The sequence below is a fragment of the Fringilla coelebs genome (assembly GCF_963513975.1).
Source record: "Fringilla coelebs genome assembly, chromosome: 20".
NCBI classification, from domain to species: domain Eukaryota; kingdom Metazoa; phylum Chordata; class Aves; order Passeriformes; family Fringillidae; genus Fringilla; species Fringilla coelebs.
In genome coordinates this window covers 1,362,789-1,379,806 of record NC_140046.1, presented here as the reverse complement: position 1 = coordinate 1,379,806, position 17,018 = coordinate 1,362,789, and the positions used below count along the sequence as shown (strand labels likewise).

The 17,018-nt window shown below is 59.2% G+C and overlaps 1 protein-coding gene across 1 annotated transcript; it reads left to right on the top strand.

The window, feature by feature from the left end:
* The first annotated feature begins 3,885 nt into the window (after positions 1-3,885).
* On the top strand, positions 3,886-16,060 carry DUSP14 (dual specificity phosphatase 14). The gene is made up of 3 exons (XM_084219073.1): positions 3,886-4,027; positions 12,681-12,776; positions 14,131-16,060. Exon 3 carries the CDS (start codon positions 14,249-14,251, stop codon positions 14,843-14,845), a length of 597 nt encoding a protein of 198 aa, XP_084075199.1. The 5' UTR covers positions 3,886-4,027; positions 12,681-12,776; positions 14,131-14,248; the 3' UTR covers positions 14,846-16,060.
* Positions 16,061-17,018: the final 958 nt, after the last annotated feature.

Sequence of the window (17,018 nt, the reverse complement as noted above, 5' to 3'; positions counted from 1 at the left end):
TTGCCCTGGTGGTGGCCAAACTTGTGGCACACATGTGGCTCCCCACAGTCCAACACACCCAGGCTGTGGAAACCTCTCCCATTTCACCCACTGGCCCCACAAATCAGAGCACCCTGTGGATTTGGGAAGGGTGACACACCCTCATGGCCACATCCTGGGAGCCCCTCAGCCAAAATCCTCCTGCCCAGGGAGCTCAGATTGGAACACACTCCCCTTCTACCCCTTGTGCTGCTGGAAAGTCAGAGCTGTGCTGTGCCTGCCCTGCTGTGCTTGACCTCCCTGAGGAGCTGTGGCATCCCTGAGGAGCTGTGGCATCCCTGAGGAGCTGTGGCATCCCTGCCTCCTCAGCGAGGCCTCTGCTGACCCACATTCAGCCCCCGAAGCCCCACGTGGTGACCCAAGCCCAGGCTTTGTTCTCGCCCGTTAAGGAGCCGCAGCCCAGCGCCCGCTCGGGGATCTCTGCTCTGGCTGTCACCTCGCATCCAGTGCCCGGGATTTGTCCCCTGGGTCCCTGCTGCTGTCAGGGAGGCCAGGAGGGGAAGGCAGCACCCCAAACCAGCCCCTCTAAGACTCCCTGAGGCCGGGCTGGGGGCACTGCCAGGGGCTCAGCACCTGCTGCTCCCTGCTCCGAGCGCCCTGGGTGCAGCTGGTGTCACAAAAGCAGGAGGTCCCAGTCCCTGGGCTTTTTGCCTCACACAGGGACCTTTGTCTGCATCACTCAGGTTCAGGTCAAAAGCAGGGAAGAGTAACCTCTGGTGTAGCCATGGAAACTGGAGGGGATGGATGGATGGATGGATGGATGGATGGATGATGGATGGATGGATGGATGGATGAGGGATGGATGGATGGATGGATGGATGGATGGATGGATGGATGGATGGATGGATGGATGGCAGCCAGCTCCCCTCTCAGCAGGCCTTCGTGACCCAGAGCACACCCTGCACAGAGCAGGGGGACACCTGTGATTAAGACAATAGCCCTAATGACCAGCTAATGGCCCGTGGTCAGGCCACCCTTTGGGAATGATCCGGGACCCACCGGGCTGTGCTCACCCCAGCACAGCCAGCAGGCATCTGCCAGGCTGGGCTGGGCAAGCTGGGCTCACAGAATCACAGAATATCCTGACCCACCAGGACCAGAGTCCAAGCCCTGACCCTTCCAAAGCCATCACCCCCAAAGGCACAGCGGGGTGTCATCAGTCACCACTTGGAGCATCTTGTCCCTACACAGTCTTCAAAACTTTCCAAGAGATGCACAGTTCCTATGGGAAGGGGGAAAACCTGTCCACAACACAATGTCTGCCTTAGGGGAGAGTTGCTCCCCACAAGCCCTGGGGAGCTCAGGCTGCCTTCCCAGAGCTGGGGGTCCCACAGAGGCCCTGCTGTCCCCCCATGCCAGGTCGGAGAGTCAGCAGCTGTCCCAGAAAGCACCCAGTGCCTGACACCTCCCCTGTGCTCAGGAGCAAACCCTCACAGTCCCACACGCCCCTCAAACATCCACCCTGGACAAAACAGCTCTTGGCAGGACAGCAGCCCCCAGGCACCCACCGAGTTCCCCAGCTCCTGTGAGTGAGCCCCTGGCCGGGGCTGAGTGTGGGAAGGAGCTGACATTTCGTTTTAGCTTTGTTCCCTGCCGTGTCCCTGGGTCAAAGGCCTCCCAGGTTTCCCTCTTTGCATCCTCTGTCCCACACCAAACACACATAAAGCTCCTGGCAGGGTGCAGGTTAAAAGGGCCAGCATTAGAAACACCTTTGCAGTTGTGTGAGTAGCTGAAAACTGCCCAGGATGAGCGACTGGAGCTGTGCAAGAGCCGTTTCCTCATTCAGCGGCGGTGAGGGGGAATGAGGGGTTTGGATGCTTGCGCAGGGAATCCCACAGGCTGCCACTCAAAACCCATCCTCGGCTCCCCCTGTGCTGCCCGTGGCCAATAAACACCCCCAGGTTCGCCCTGCCAGGGCTGCGAGCCCCCGGCCCGGGGAGCCCAGCTCCGGGGGGACACCCCGGGGGCTCAGCCGTCTCTCATCGTCTCACAGACCTGCGATCACCCTGCCATCACCGGGGATTCGTCCCTGCCCCTGAGATGGTGCAGCTCCAAGGAAGGCAGCAGAACTGATGCAACACGGAGGCAAAGCAAACCTCGAGCTTGGAGAGCCAAAACCCTCACATTTTCGTTTTTTTGGCCTTTTGAGGTTTTCTTAATTTGTCTATTTTTGTTCCTCGCCCACCTCCGCGCGGAGTGTGACGCGAGCCCTCGCTGGAGAGGCAGGGTTTTAAGGGAGAGCTCTGGCTGCTATAAAGCAGCGAGGTTCTTGGAAAAACAGCCTCTGGAGCAATAAACAGATTTGGAGCTGAGGGCTGTGAGGGACGGCTCCATCTGGGCTGCTGAGTCATGAAACCTGCCCGAGCGAGATACCAGGCGAGGGCTCGGGCTGGGGGAAGCTTCCTATGAGGGATTTGGGCTATTTCAGTCGGAGCGTGCGACAACAAAACCAGAAAGCGAACAAAAGCGGGCTGGGGTGGCCACGCTTCGCTCCAGCAGCCGCGGGGTTAAGGCAGAGGCTGCCCTCCTCCTCCACCTCCTCCTCCTCCCACACCTCCTCCTCCTCCTCTGCCAGTGCCAGCCTTGTCCCGTCCCTGCCGTGGTGGTGAGGCACTGGGAGCAGAGCCTGCACCTCCACCCCACAGTTTGCAGCCGAAGACAAACTCTCTGTCCCTTTTGCCGTGTGGATCCCCTAACCCAGGGCATCCCTCCTTGGGGATCCCCATCCCTTCTTGGGGTTCCCAGCCCATGGCAGCTCTCCGCAGGGACCAGAGCCCACCCTGCCCTGGGTCGGGGTCCAGCCTGGCCCCCGGGATGGTGCCACAAGCAGCGCTGGGAGCCTGAGGACCACCTGACATTGCTTCACTGTGCTCCCAGCATGGGGAGGATTGTGGCTTGGGATGTCCTGAGTCCCGAAACCAGGTTCCTCTCTCTTTCTCTCCCAGGGCTCGTCCCCTCCCAGGGAACACACATCAAGCTGAGGGATTCTGGCACATCCCCATCCTCAAAGGGACCCCACCCTGTCCCCACACACACTGGCGGGGTCCCCACAGGGACACGGCATGTCCCATCCATAACAAGGGATGTCCTGGATGTCCTGCCACATCCCCACACGCTGTCCTGTCCTCATCGGGACCCTGCCACAACCCTGTGCCCACAGCAACCACCTCACCCTGCCACGTCCTTCATTGACTTCAACACATCCCATCCCCACAGTGACCCCGTCATGTCCCCACTGGGATCCCCATCATCTCCATCCCCACAGCGATCCCGTCATGTCCCCACTGGGATCCCCATCATCTCCATCCCCACAGCGATCCCGTCATGTCCCCACTGGGATCCCTGTTGTCTCCATCCCCACAGTGACCCCGTCATGTTCCCACTGGGATCCCCATCGTCTCCATCCCCACAGCGATCCCGTCATGTCCTCACCAAAACCCCCAATGTTTCCATCTCCACAGGGATCCCCACTCGTCCCCACACAGTCACATCCCCACCGGGACCCTGAGTGCCCCACAGGACGCCCCATTTTCCCCTTCCCCACAGGGCCCCGTGTTTTCTCCACAGTGACACTCAGCTGTCCCCATCCCCACAGGCCCCGTGTTTTCTCCACAGTGACACTCAGCTGTCCCCATCCCCACAGGGCCCCCGTGTTTTCTCCACAGTGACACTCAGCTGTCCCCATCCCCACAGGGTCCCCTCACGTCCCCACCGGAGCCCCTTTCCCGTCCCGCTCGCACAGGCCGCGCGGGCCCGGCGGCGGCGGCGGCGGCGCCTTTAAGCGGGGCCGGTCTCCCGGAGCCCCCGCCCGGGGGCCGGGCCGGGCCGCCCCCCGTAGCCTGGTAACGGCGGCTCTGCGGGCGGGGGCGGCCCCGGCAGCCGCGGTCAGGTGGCACCGCCGAGACGGAGCCGGCCGAGCACGATAAAAGTCCCGGCCCGCCGCCGCCACGGCCGCGAGGGAGCGCGGAGCCGCCGCCCGGGAGCCATGGTAGGGACGGGCCGGGGAGACCGGGGCGCTCGGGACGGGGGGCCCCGCCGTTCCCCGCTGTGTTCGCCGTGCCCAGCCCGCCCCGCTCGCTTACGGTGCCTCCGGAGGGGCCCCCGGCGGGCGGGACGGGACGCGGGGAGGTTCCGATCCCCGGCGGGCTCGGGGTGCCGGGGCTGTGCCGTGGGACAGCGGGACGGGGCGGCGGCGGCGCTGCCGGGGCGCCCCGAGGAGCGGGACGCGGCAAAGATCGCGGTGGGAGAGCGGGGGGCACCTCCGAGCTGCCCCGGAGCGCCCCGGGCACGGCTCCGGGGGTTCCTCGGCGTGGAACCGGCCCCACCGCGGGCTGTGCGGCAGTAGGGCTCCATCCCCGCATCCTGGCTCAGCACCCACCTCTGGCTCCTGCCCTCGGCACCCCAGCTCAGCATCCATCCCTGGATCCTGCTCTTGCGCTCCTGCTGTGGGCTCCCATCCCTGGCACTCAGCCTGCTGGAGTGGGGGACCCATCCCTGGCTCCTGCCCTCGCTCCCATCCCTGGCTCTGCCCATCAGCCTGCTGGAGTGGAGGACCCATCCCTGGCTCCTGCCCTCGCTCCCATCCCTGGCTCTGCCCATCAGCCTGCTGGAGTGGAGGACCCATCCCTGGCTCCTGCCCTTGCACTCCTGCTCTGGGCATCCATCCCTGGCTCTGCCCATCAGCCTGCTGGAGTGGAGGACCCATCCCTGGCTCCTGCCCTCGCTCCCATCCCTGGCTCCTGCCCTTGCACTCCTGCTCTGGGCATCCATCCCTGGCTCTGCCCATCAGCCTGCTGGAGTGGAGGACCCATCTCTGGCTCCTGCCCTCGCTCCCATCCCTGGCTCCTGCCCTCCACACCCCCGGTTCCCAGGGCATCCCGGTGCCCCCAAGCCCCGGCGGGTGGGTGCCTGCAGCTGCCCGGCCTCGCATCCAGCCCGGCTGCGTGCACGGCCCTTGACTCAGCTCCGGAGCAGCTCCTTTGAGCAACACCGGTAATCAATGAGTGGCATTTGGCTGTAGGGAGATGGGGCAGGATTCTAACCTGTTCGACTGGGCAGCAAATGAGCCTTTTATTCTGGAGGTTTGAGTGTTGGCAGATGCCTTAATATCATGTTGCAAGTTCAGTTTATCCCTAATGCCCCTGCCTCAGGAATGGTGGAGGATTAGCACTGGCAAAACACTGTTTTCCCTTATGATACACCGGATCAGCTGCCCTTCTCTGGCAGGGAGTGCATTCCTCCCCCAGGCCTCGCTGTAAACCTTGGTGTTTGCTGTGTTCTCGGTGGTTGGGACAGTCTCTGTGGCGCTCTGGCTCCCAAGGAATGAGAAGGAAGGATCCCTAATCTGGGGGACACGTGCTGTTCCCCGCTGGCAGAGAGATCTGATGCCACGACTTGGCTGACGTGACCCTGGTGAACGTCAGGGGAGCAGTAATGCAGCAGGTTTTAATCAATTTGTGCCTGGAAGGTGTGAACGTGCAGCTCTGCCTGTCCTTCCTGCCCCCGAGGGCTCGCCTGGGTCCTGGACAGGGACACAGAGATCCCTGTTTCCTGCAGGAACAAAGGTGAAATCCCGGGGATTTCATCTGAGCCCTCGCTGCGGGGTCTGCTCTGGGCTCTGGCACTGCTTCCTCGTTGGTCAGGGCAAGATGGAAATTTGCATGGCTTAATTCAATACCTGATCCCAGCTGGAATCTCGGAGCTGGAAAGCCAGAGAGCTCCTGCTGCTCTAGTGCTGGAAACATACAGGGTGTGGGGGGAAATCTGCCTGAGCCAGCCTCCATGGGAGGGAGAAAAGGGATGCAGAGCTGCCACAAAAGTCTCAGGTCTCTGCTCTGGGAGCCAGAACCAGCCACCTGCACGCCTGGGCATGCAGGAAAAGGCTGGGAATGAGGAGTGGGGAAAAGGCACCTGGGCAGGGCACTGGGGCCTGGGAGCACCATGTGCTGACCCCACCAGAGCCATCCACTACAGGCTGTTCATCAGAGAAGCCTTCCAGGCTTCCTGCCACCGCTGCAGGACTTTCCTTCCCGGTGGTTTTCCCTAGAAGGGAGGGGTGACACCTCAAAGCAGGCACGGGAGCTTCTCCCAGCCCCTCCTCTCCAGGTACACAGCACACACACACCCATTTATCACTCCAAAAAGGACACTCTGAGCAGCCATAACGCACTGAGAGGGCTCTGGCATTCGGAAATAGCTGAGGAATCTCTGAACAGGAGCCCCAGCTCCCTGGATGCTTGGGAATAAAGCCAGGAACTGGGAGGCAAAGGCACTGCCCACCCTTCCCGGGGCACCTGTGGCACAGGCAGTACGTGGGCTCAGCTCACACAGCTACTCCCCTGCTTTAAAAATAGTATAAAACGATAATAATCAGGCAGGTTTGGGGTTTCCAGCAGGGAGGATCAACAGGTGCTGCCGCAGTCACCCCTAGGCTAGGTGGGTCAGAGTTCCCAGGCCAATGAGAATTAATTCTCATTTATTTTCACCATCCCACCCTGCAGTGTGGGGGTCTGCAGGTCCCCCTCTTTGGGGGCAGGAATCCTTCATGGAGGAAATATGAATTTGCACAGCATCCCTGGAAAAGGGAATTCCCCCCAGCCTGGAGCAGCCAGAGGGACCTCCTGGGATGCTGCTCAGAGGGGAGGAGGCTCCACGTGTAAACCCCATCTCCCCCGAATTGATTAAAATGGGCCTCTCTTCCTGTTACCCGACACAACCCCACGGATGTGCTCAGAGCTGACCTCATTCCTTCCAGCTGCTGCCGGCACATCCCTGCCCAGCCAGCCCCTGCCCGGCCTTGGGGAGCGTGGGGAAGGCTGGGCAGCCCCTGCCCGCCGGGAATGCCTCCGGAGGGGAAGGTGCCACCATCAGCTCCATCAGGGTGCCAGCTTTGAGCCCCCTGGGAAGCCAGGCAGCTGAGAGCGTGCAGCAGTTGGCACTGGCCCTGGAAAAGGCCCGGGCGAGGCCAGCACGGAGGCACCGGACCGTTTCCAGGACACGTTGCAGTGAATTTGCAGCTGCCTTCAATTTCATGGGCTCTGGGGTGGGCTGGGGCAGAGCCCCACGAGCGGCAGGCACAGCCCTGGGCCCGGCAGGGTCACACACCAGCAAACACACCAGGTCCCTGCGTTTTGTTCTGCTAACAGGGAAGAGATTGTGTCCCTCCTGTCAGCTGTGACTGCGCAGGGCAAAGCTCCGGAAAAAACAAGGCTCCATCTTGCAGCGCCCCGGGAGCCAGAGCCAGGCGTGGGTCTGCTCCCTGAATGTGCCCCCCCTGCTCTCCATCCGCCTCCCCCGGGGTCACACTTGGACACAGGGAGCAGGGGATGGAGCTTTCCTAAACTCCACCTGCAATCCAGATGCCATCAGCTGGCGCTGGAATAATCTGTGGCGCTCCAGAAGAGGCGGTGTCGCCACTCGGGGCTGGAAAACAGCCCTCAGAGCTCAGCCCAGTAAGGAACTGATGCTGCACGCAACTGTCGTGCCTCCTCACAGCTTGGTTCTGGATTTTGAAGCATTTCACACGCCTCCCAGGAGTTTTGAAGCAGGATGCAGGTGGCCACGCCGCTGTCCTGGGCTGGGGGAGCCTCGTGCCCCCGCTGCGCTCTCCCAGCCAGCAGCACACGGAGCCCGTGGCTCTGAAAGCACAGACGTGGCGTTTCAAAGAAAGATGGTTTGTTTTTCTTGCATCAAATCCTCTCGCTGCTTGCCGAGGGAGGCTGTCCTCAGAGCAGAGCGAGGGTTTATAAATACCAGCGTGCCCCGGGTTGTGCCCGCTGCCCGTCTCGCTCCGTCCCTGTGGCCAGAGGTTTGGCTGGCAGCTGGCAGGATCCAGCTGGGGAGGGAGCAGTGCCTGTTCCTGCTGTGGAGGGGGTGGCTGCACAGCAGGATCACAGCAGCGTGGCAGGGATCATAGCAGGGTGGCAGGGATCCCCCCTGGCCGTGGGCAGCGCCGCTGTCACAGGAGCTGGTGGCAGTGGGAATGCAGAGGCTGCCGAGCTGCTGCCCTGCCTGGCAGCCTGGGACCCTGCCCACCGTGCCAAGTGGCATCCTCAGGTGAGTCCTTGCAAAAACCTCATCGCCCATTTTTCCTGCTGGGAGAATGGCAGTCGGGGAGTGATTTTGGCTGGCAGAGCACTCAGATACTGCTCAGCTGGGCACTTTGGGCTGGGCTAGAGTCACCACCCCTGAGCCTGCTGCCAGCCCGAGGCTCAGTGCTGCCATGTGGGAGCAGAGCCTGGCTGTGGAGCTCTGCAGAGGCAGGAGGCAGTGGGTGAGCCTTGCCAAGCCCTGGGACACAGGAGTGTCAGCTGTCACCCCTCTGAAGGCAGCAGGCTGGGACAGGCTCCCGAGGCACTGCCAGCCCTGCCCTGGGGAGCTGACCTGGCTCTGGGAGCAGCCTGCATTCCGGGCACGGGGAGCAGGCAGGACTCTGTGCTTGCAGACTAAACTGCTTGCTCTGGGGTCATTGAGCTTCCCAGGAGAGCCCTGGACTGCTTACAGGGTGTCTTGTTGTGCGTTTTGGGCACGATTCCCCTTTTTGTGGATCCTCTGGGAAGTTACTGGTGTGTTCTGGCAAGCGTGGGGACCCAGCTGTGCTGGGAGCTGCACAAGCAGCCAGGCCTGCTCAGAGCTCCGGGCAGACAGATTATTATCTTGATTTAACATCTGACAGCTCCCATCCTGCTCGGAGAGGCCAGCCCAGGCTGCCAGCAGAATCAGTCGGGGGTTGGTCGCAGCATCCTCTGTCTCAGCCCAGATCACCCCGCCTGCTCCCCTTCCTTCTTTACCGTTCCAAACCCGAGCCACTCGACCTTTCCATCATGAGGATGTGCTGATGGCTCTGACCCACGCGAGAGGAGCCTGTAATGGCTCCAGGAGCACAACCAAAGGCAGGAGAGCAGAGCCAAGGGCTGGGAAGAGGAGCCAGCGGCTCCCACTCGTTCTCTCCCCTCCCAGCTCTGCTTTGGGCTCCCTTGGACTCAGACAAGCAAGCCCTGACCCCAGAATGGCTGCAGTTTGTGCTGTCTGCTGAAATTTATTTGAAATGCCACTCTCCAGGACCATTTCTGAAGCAATTTGCTGTTCAGCCTGGCTGGGAAGAGCCCTGAGCAGGCTCGTTCATTCAGCGCCTGCGATATTGACTCTTCTCTTTACTGCAGGATTAGAGAGCATTTGTCATCTCCAAAATGAATAACTTTTCCTCTCTTGGGAGGGGGGAGAAGCCTTGCCTCAGTACTGACATTTTGCACACCCAGCCCAGAAATCTTCTTCAAATCCCAGATGATGATCTGGGAATTAAACCAGGGGCTTCAGTGTCTCTGTTCCTTGAGCAGAGCAGGGCCCACCCTGCACTAAACCCACTCTCCAGAGGGAGAGAGGCCTGGGGAGCTCTCACCTGTCCAGGTACCAGCCCCTGGTTGTGTTCCTGCCACACAACCCAACAGAAACTCAAGTGCCCCAGGGATGAGCCACAGCCTCAGCTCTCAAGACAGTGGAGCTGCATTAAAAAACAAACAAACAAAAAACCCTTAAAAATCGGAGCAAACCACCCGGCAGCACCAGAATAAGAAGGCAGAAGCTCAGACTTGCCAACTCATTGTCTAGAGCCCGACCAGTTCTCCCTCCTGTCCTGGAGATCACAGCACTCAACTCACAAACTCACCCTGTTTGTCATTTGAGCTTCCAGAGGTGTTTTCAAGTCTTTCTCAGGAGGTCCAGCAATCAGCAATGCTTTCCCGTGGGAATTTCAGCCTTTGTTAACAGGATTGCCTTCCCAGGAATGAAAGCAAGAGAAACAAACTCCAGCTGTTGCAAGATTTGGAGGAGCAGAGCCGCGAGCAGCAACCTTTCCAAGGGGCTGCACCACCAAAACACCAAGCAGGGCATCGGGATTGCTGCATTGCTTTGGAAATCCTCTTACCTGCAGAGGAGCTGCTCTGGGGCCAGGAGATCCAGCCCAGGTGGGATACAGCCAGCCTTCCATGGGAGCAGCCACCCGGGCTAGGCGCCTGTCCCTCCTGCTGAGAGCGGGGAAGCACGAAGCTCAGCCTGGAGTGCAGCAGGAGGCACACTGAGAGCTGGAGATCCCGGCTGCAGGATGAGATCCAGGCGGATGGGGCTGGAGGAATGTCCCCTCGCCATAAACCCGAGGATGGTGCTGGCCAGGAGTGCTGGGAAAGGACCTGGAGGCTTTGAAGAGCAGAGTGTTCTCCAGGCTGTAATTAGCCACTGGCTTCCCCCACCCCTGATTATGCAGAGGAGGGAAATGGCAGAACCCACCAGTCTGCCGGGGAGGGAGGAGGCTGCTCCAGTCCTGCCCCTGCCACCCCAGGGACCCCCTGCCACCCCAGGGACCCTGCCCTGCCCTCTGGGCACTGCCTGGGCTCTGCACGTGGGCAAGACCAAGGCACAGTCTGGAAAGGGATTTACTGTGGGTCAGGGCTGCTGCAAGATTAATTAATTCATTAACTGGAGTCAGCCCAGGAAAAGGAGGATGTGATGGCAGGAACACCTGGATGCTACCGGCTCTGTGTTCTCCTGAAGGACCATCTGCACCTCTGGGGATGTCAGGCCTTTGCAGGAAAGCCCAGTGACATTCCAGCTCCTTTGGAGGGCACTTTAGGGACAGCTCTGGCTCCAGCACCCCGGAGCACGGGCCCCAGCTTTGGGCTGCCGTGACTGCCCAGCCTATGGAGCACTCAGAAACCCCAAGCAAGGAGCAGTGGGAGAAGAGGTGGGGTTTTTATTTCATGTGAGGTGGTGCACCCTGGCTGTACCTGGCAGGGCAGAGGCTGAAGGGGCAGCCGGTGCCCCTCCTTGTGCCCTGCCAGGAGCCTCCTGTGCCATCAGCCTTCCCAGGCACAGCCACGCCGGCCTGTGTGAGCGCTTTGTTCCATCTTCAGCGATTTTCTCCTTTTTTTTTCTGCACTCAGCAACGGCTGGGAAGAGGCTTTTCATTCCTTTTCTCCTGGTCTGCCCCAGCACAATGAGGGGAATGGCTGCGTGAAGAGCAGCGGTGTTGGATTACAGGGGGTGCGCTGGGATAACGCAGGGCAGGAGGGATGCGGGGTGCAGCCCTGGGGACAAAGCGGGGCTCTCCCGGGAGCACAGCAGGGCACTGGGGCAGGGCAGGGGGGATGCGGGGTGCAGCCCTGGGGACAAAGCGAGGCTCTCCCGGGAGCACAGCAGGGCACGGGGGCAGGGCAGGGCAGGAGGGATGCGGGGTGCAGCCCTGGGGACAAAGCGGGGCTTTCCCGGGAGCACAGCAGGGCACGGGGGCAGGGCAGGGCAGGAGGGATGCGGGGTGCAGCCCTGGGGACAAAGCGGGGCTCTCCCGGGAGCACAGCAGGGCACGGGGGCAGGGCAGGGGGGATGCGGGGCGCAGCCCGGGGGACAGGTGAAGGCTCACACCTGCGAGCCCGGGGGAGCCGGAGCTGCTGCCGGCCCAGCCCTTCCATTCGCAGCTCCCCGTACGGCAGCAGCTGCTCAGCCGGGTGTGTGTGGGCAGCAGCGTGGCTCTGTCACATGCCTGAGCCAGCACGTCGCAGCCGGTGGCACCGCAGCCAGCTCCGCTGCTCGGGAGGGACGCGGCGCCCGCCCCGCTGTGCCCAGCGCTGTCACCCCCGGGCTCTGGGCACAGCAGCCTTATCTCTCGCTGCAATAATGAGATTCTCCTCCGAACATCCCGTCCTCCCGCCTGAGAGGGGCTCTGGCTCGGGGGAGAGCTGTGTCGGCCCTGCCGAGCCCCGGGGATGTGGTGTGTGTGCCTGGGATGGAACAGGTTGGACAGAGCAGCTGGGCTGCCCCGGGGTCCCTGGAGGTGCCCAGGGCCAGGCTGGATGGGGCTTGGGGCCACCTGGGATGGGATGGGATGGGATGGGATGGGATGGGATGGGATGGGATGGGATGGGATGGGATGGGATGGGATGGGATGAGCAGGTGTTTGCCACTGGCAGCCCCAGTTTGCAGAGCGAGCCCAGCCTGTCACATGCAAATCCCTGGATAAGTTCCTGCCTGCAAACAGGAACCACTTTATGGAAAGCAGCAGAGCCCTTCCCAAACTGCTCCAGCTCCCCCGGGAGCAGCTGGAGGCTCTGCCTTGCTCAGAGCTGGTTTGGGGTGGTTCTGCTCTCATCCAGCAGCATTTCCCAGGGGATTCACCTCCACTCTGGGGGCTTCTGAGGAAGGAAGGGGATGTTGGGAAGGGGATGTTGGCCCCATCCTCAGCTTTTTGGGAGCACAGTGTTGTGGCTCTGGCATCAGCTCTGCCCCTTCCCATTCACAGGAACAGGGGGTGCCCAGTGTGTGGCTTGGGCACCATCAGAAGGACACAGACCTGCCCCAGCTGTCTGGGCCTGGGCAGATGCTAAAGGAGACATTAGAGTAAATCAATTACTTAAATGACTTAATTTTTTTTTGAGCCATGACTTCTGTGCCAGCCTCGGGTTCCTCAGGGCTCACCATGACTCTGAGTGCCGTGTTGGCAGGAATTGGTGACATTACGGTGTTGGCAGCAAGTGCCACCCTGAGTCCTCATCTCCCTGTGGGGAAGCCGTGGTCCTCCCTCCCAGTTCTTGGACACCTCCTCATTGGTGTCCAGCACAGATCCCAGTACAATCCATGCTCTTTTGTCTCCCCAGCTCAGCGTTGGACACACTCCCTGAGCCACCCCAGCCCAGCAGCCCAGAGCTCCGCCGTGCCGCTCCCTGACTCAGAGCAGGACTTTGTCACCAACTGTAAGTGCCCAAATCCTTTGCATTGTCAGTAAGAGCTGCTCGAGAGCAGGGATTTCCCCTGCTCAAAGAACTTTATACCTCTGAAAAAACACACCTCTCCTTGCTGCTCCAGCTGGGTGGCTGCAGTGGGGGGAAGCTGAGCACTCATAGCTGCAGCAAAAGCCTTGTTGGGGCAGGAACTTTTGCAGCTTTAAGTCCACAGCTTCAGGAGCTGCTCAGGTAGCTGCCAGCAGGGAAGAGCCACGGAGGAGGCCATGTTATGCTCATTAAGTTTCTGTACCACAGGGCCAAAAATCCACTGGCAGCACCACCAGCCACTGCTGGGACCTGCTGGTGCTTCCCAGAGCATGACATGAGGGCAGACAGCTGAGGGCAGGGGAAGCCACAGCCTTTAAAGGACGCTCTTAACATAATTAGGAATTTCTGGAGGGAGAGATTCCTCTCTTCAAGGCCCTGAGCATCCCCCATAGTCCCCTCAGCTCTGCCTGTGCCACCAGGGTGGGCTCAGAGGTACCTGGGCAGGGACTCCCCAGCCTGCACAGACTGGAGCCTTTCCTGTGCCCTTCTCCAAACAGAGAACACCCAGACTGGCAAATTATTGATACTCCAGGGCTCATCCCCTCGCCTGCAGCTTCTCCCTGGCTTTGGAGGTGCCCCAAAGGAGCAGGGGGAGTCAGAGCAGGGACCCTCCTGGCCCCTGTAGCTCTCACGGGCAATCCCAGGCCTCTGCCAAGCATTAGTCAGGCTTTAAAGCAGGACAAGAGCCTCCCCTGTCCCAGCCTCTGCTCTTGGGTTTTACTCCCAGCTTCTGACATAACCAGGTCACTCTTTCCACACTTCCCCTGCCTCCGTGAGAGCCGATGACTGATGGGGATGGACGTGACTCACCGCCTTTCCTAATGAGCGACTTTCCTCTGTTTATGTGCTTTGGCGGGGCCTTTCCTACACCTAAAAAGGAGAAGGGTGGCACTGGGGAGAGGGCAGCGTGCTGGAAATTGCTGGCATCTGCTGTTCCTCACCATCCCTTTGAACTGTGGCCAGCTGTGAAGCTGCTGTGTTTAAGCATGGAAAAGGTGTAGCTCATCTTCCACGTGCTGGTCCGGGTGAGATGCTGTCCGGGCCCACAGGTAAACCCTTGGCGAGTAATTGGACTTAATTAGGCTGAAGATTTTTGTTGTTCCTATCTGTCCAGGCAGTGCCTGGGGGACTGCAGTAATGAGCGCTGTGAGCCCAGCCCCACATTCCCCACGGAGCCTTGCCAGGCCACAGCAGGGCGAGCTGGGCTTTCCTGTTCCCTGGCACGGACACAGGTCAGGGACGGCTCCCCGCTCACGGCCTCACTTGTGTTTTGCAGTGACTAAGCAGCGGGAGCTCTCGCTGTCCTGCCGCCACCGGGCCAGACAATCCCTCCCTTGGCCGCAGATCCCCTTGGCTCTCTTCCCATAATGGAAGCCTGAGCGCCAGGATCCTCCATGACCTCCAGAAGCCACAACTCCCTGCCGAGAACTCTGATGGCTCCGCGAATGCTCTCGGAAGGCGCCCTGGGGGGCATCGCCCAGATCACGCCCTCGCTGTACCTGAGCCGGGGCAGCGTGGCCTCCAACCGGCACCTGCTGCTGTCCCGGGGCATCACCTGCATCATCAACGCCACCATCGAGATCCCCAACTTCAACTGGCCCCAGTTCGAGTACGTCAAAGTGCCTTTGGCCGACATGCCCAACGCGCCCATCTCGCTCTACTTCGACAGCGTGGCCGACAAGATCCAGAGCGTGGCGCGGAAGCACGGGGCCGCGCTGGTGCACTGCGCCGCCGGCGTCAGCAGGTCGGCCACGCTCTGCATCGCCTTCCTCATGAAGCACCACAAGGTCTCCCTCTTCGAGGCCTACAACTGGGTGAAGGCGCGGCGCCCCGTGATCCGGCCCAACGTGGGCTTCTGGAGGCAGCTGATAGACTACGAGAGGAAGCTCTTTGGGAAGACCACGGTTAAAATGGTACAGACGCCCTACGGCATCATCCCGGACGTTTACGAGAGAGAGAGGAGACCCCTGATGCCTTACTGGGGAATTTAATGGGACTGCAGATGGGAAGCAGACTGGAGATGTTCCCTTCTCCTTCTACAGCCGACTTTGGTTCTCTATACCACACAGAGAACCTCAGTTCTCACCTCACTAACCTGCAAGGCCAACGATTCCCTTCAAAGCATTTTTCTCTATGGGGATTTCCCATCTGCATCTCTGATTTAGTAGAACCAGGTCTCATTATAAGTTTATTCCTTCCATAAAGCCTCCATCTTTTTTCCTTTTTTTTAGTCAGTTTATTAGGATCCTCCAGGGAAGGGCCTAAGAGGCATTGGGCAGAGTGGATGGCCCAAGTATGCTTCCTGCCACAGTAGTAGCCTGGATATTTTGTTATAGCTTGTTTGCTTCCTTGCAAAACCCTGTAGTGGCTCGGGAGCAGCACTAGCGAGGCCCTGCTCCACAGCAGCAGGTTTTCCAAGCACCAGGGAGGCAGGAATACAGGGGCTGTGGTGCTGGTGCTGGTGTTTTCTTTAACATCCGTAGTAACTCTCAGTATATAGTGTTTGAGATCTTTAGTCAGCTCTTAATTGTATTCAAAGTTAGGGGAAAAAAAGGGAAAAAAACAAACAAACAAAAAGATTGAATCAGCCCGTGTCGGCCGCAAGTAAAATAAAAATTGAGCAATTCAAATCAAATAAATACAAGATCCTTTTTCACTCATTCCATGCCAGGGCAATAGTCCTGGAATACACTTCAACCGCTGGAAAATGCTGGTGTGTTTTGTGGGTGGAAAGCTGACAGATCTTGTCCAGATGTGGCTCAAGGCAGAAGCAGGAGGGTTGAAGCCGCTGGGCAGCCAAAGAGACGCTCAGGAATGTGTGCATGGCCCTGCCAGGGCTGGGGGTGTGTGCCAGCAGCCAGCAGCCAGCCCAGCTCCTGGGTTCCTCAGCTCCAGCTCCCCTCAGGACCTGCCTTAGCCCACTCCTGCCTCTCTCCATTCCGTCCTCGAGGTTATGCTGCATTCCAGGGCTGCTCCTCTCTGTCCCCAGCGTGGTGACAGAGCCTGGCCTCGCTCAGAGTGTGCCAGGAGCGACTCCAGCCCGGCCCAGCCCTTCCCTGGAGAAGCCCTGCCGTGGCTCCAGGGGCAGGGACGGGCTCCTTGGAGTGTCACTGCAGCCCAGGAGAGCCCCTGGTGCTCCTGAGAAGGCACCAGAGTTTCTGTTGCCTCTGGAGGAGGAGCAGGCAGAGTGCTGCGATCGCTGTCTGATTTCAATGAGATTCTATACTTGTAAAAAAAAAAAATCAATAAAGATTAAACCAGAACATGTGTTGGTTTCCTGTTCCAAACTGTGCTAGGGGAGCTCCAGCAGCAGCCTAAGGCCCAGCAGTGCCTTTAAACAGTTGTGGCTGAAGGATGTTTTCTCCTGCTTTTCCCAATGAGTTTTGCCCCACTGAAATAAAGGTGAGGTTTGCCATCAGCTGCTCCCAGCTCGGGTTCCATGGCTGGATCCCAGTTCCAGGGGCAGGCAGACACACAGACTCATCTTCCAAATTTATCAGGAGTTAAACTTCAGCCAGGGAAATGGTAAGCGAGGAACTAGGGAGTGAAAATCAAGATTAATCACTGGTCTGGAGACGTTCCAACACATGACATTTGAAAGGGAAAAAATGCTAAAAACTGAAATCTGCTCACAAAATTAAACTTTACCTAAAAATGGGCAAAGTAGGGTTTAACAGCATTTCTGGTATAAAAAAATGGAAGGTTAAAAATTCTCCACTTGGAATTATTCTTTAGACTTTATGCACACACTGCCTGAGGACTGAGGGGAGAGGGAGATGCTGATGTTCAGCCAAGAAGGCACCAAAGGCTGGCTTTAAACACAAGGGAAAGTTAGACCTATAAAAAGTGAAATTGCCTAATAAAACACACGAGAAAACAATTCACCTGAAATCTCCATTCAAGGTTATATTACAATCTTAGTGCTTGGGGGGATTTCACTGCAAAAGCTCTTCTTGTATTCACTACAACAAAAGATTTTACACAAGTGTTTTCCCCCTCAAAATCCAGTTTTTTCTCCATTCTCAAATCTACAGAAACCAAAGAAAAGAGAGGCCTGGTTTAGCTTGGATTGCTCTGAGCACACCCCTTCTCCTGCTCCCCACTGGCTTTTCCAAGTGGTATCTAAATTGAAAAATATTTTATATCTTCCAGTATTTGGTGAGA

Excerpts from the sequence above, each read along its gene's own strand:
- DUSP14 (XM_084219073.1), top strand. The coding sequence starts at position 14,249 with ATGACCTCCAGAAGCCACAACTCCCTGCCGAGAACTCTGATGGCTCCG.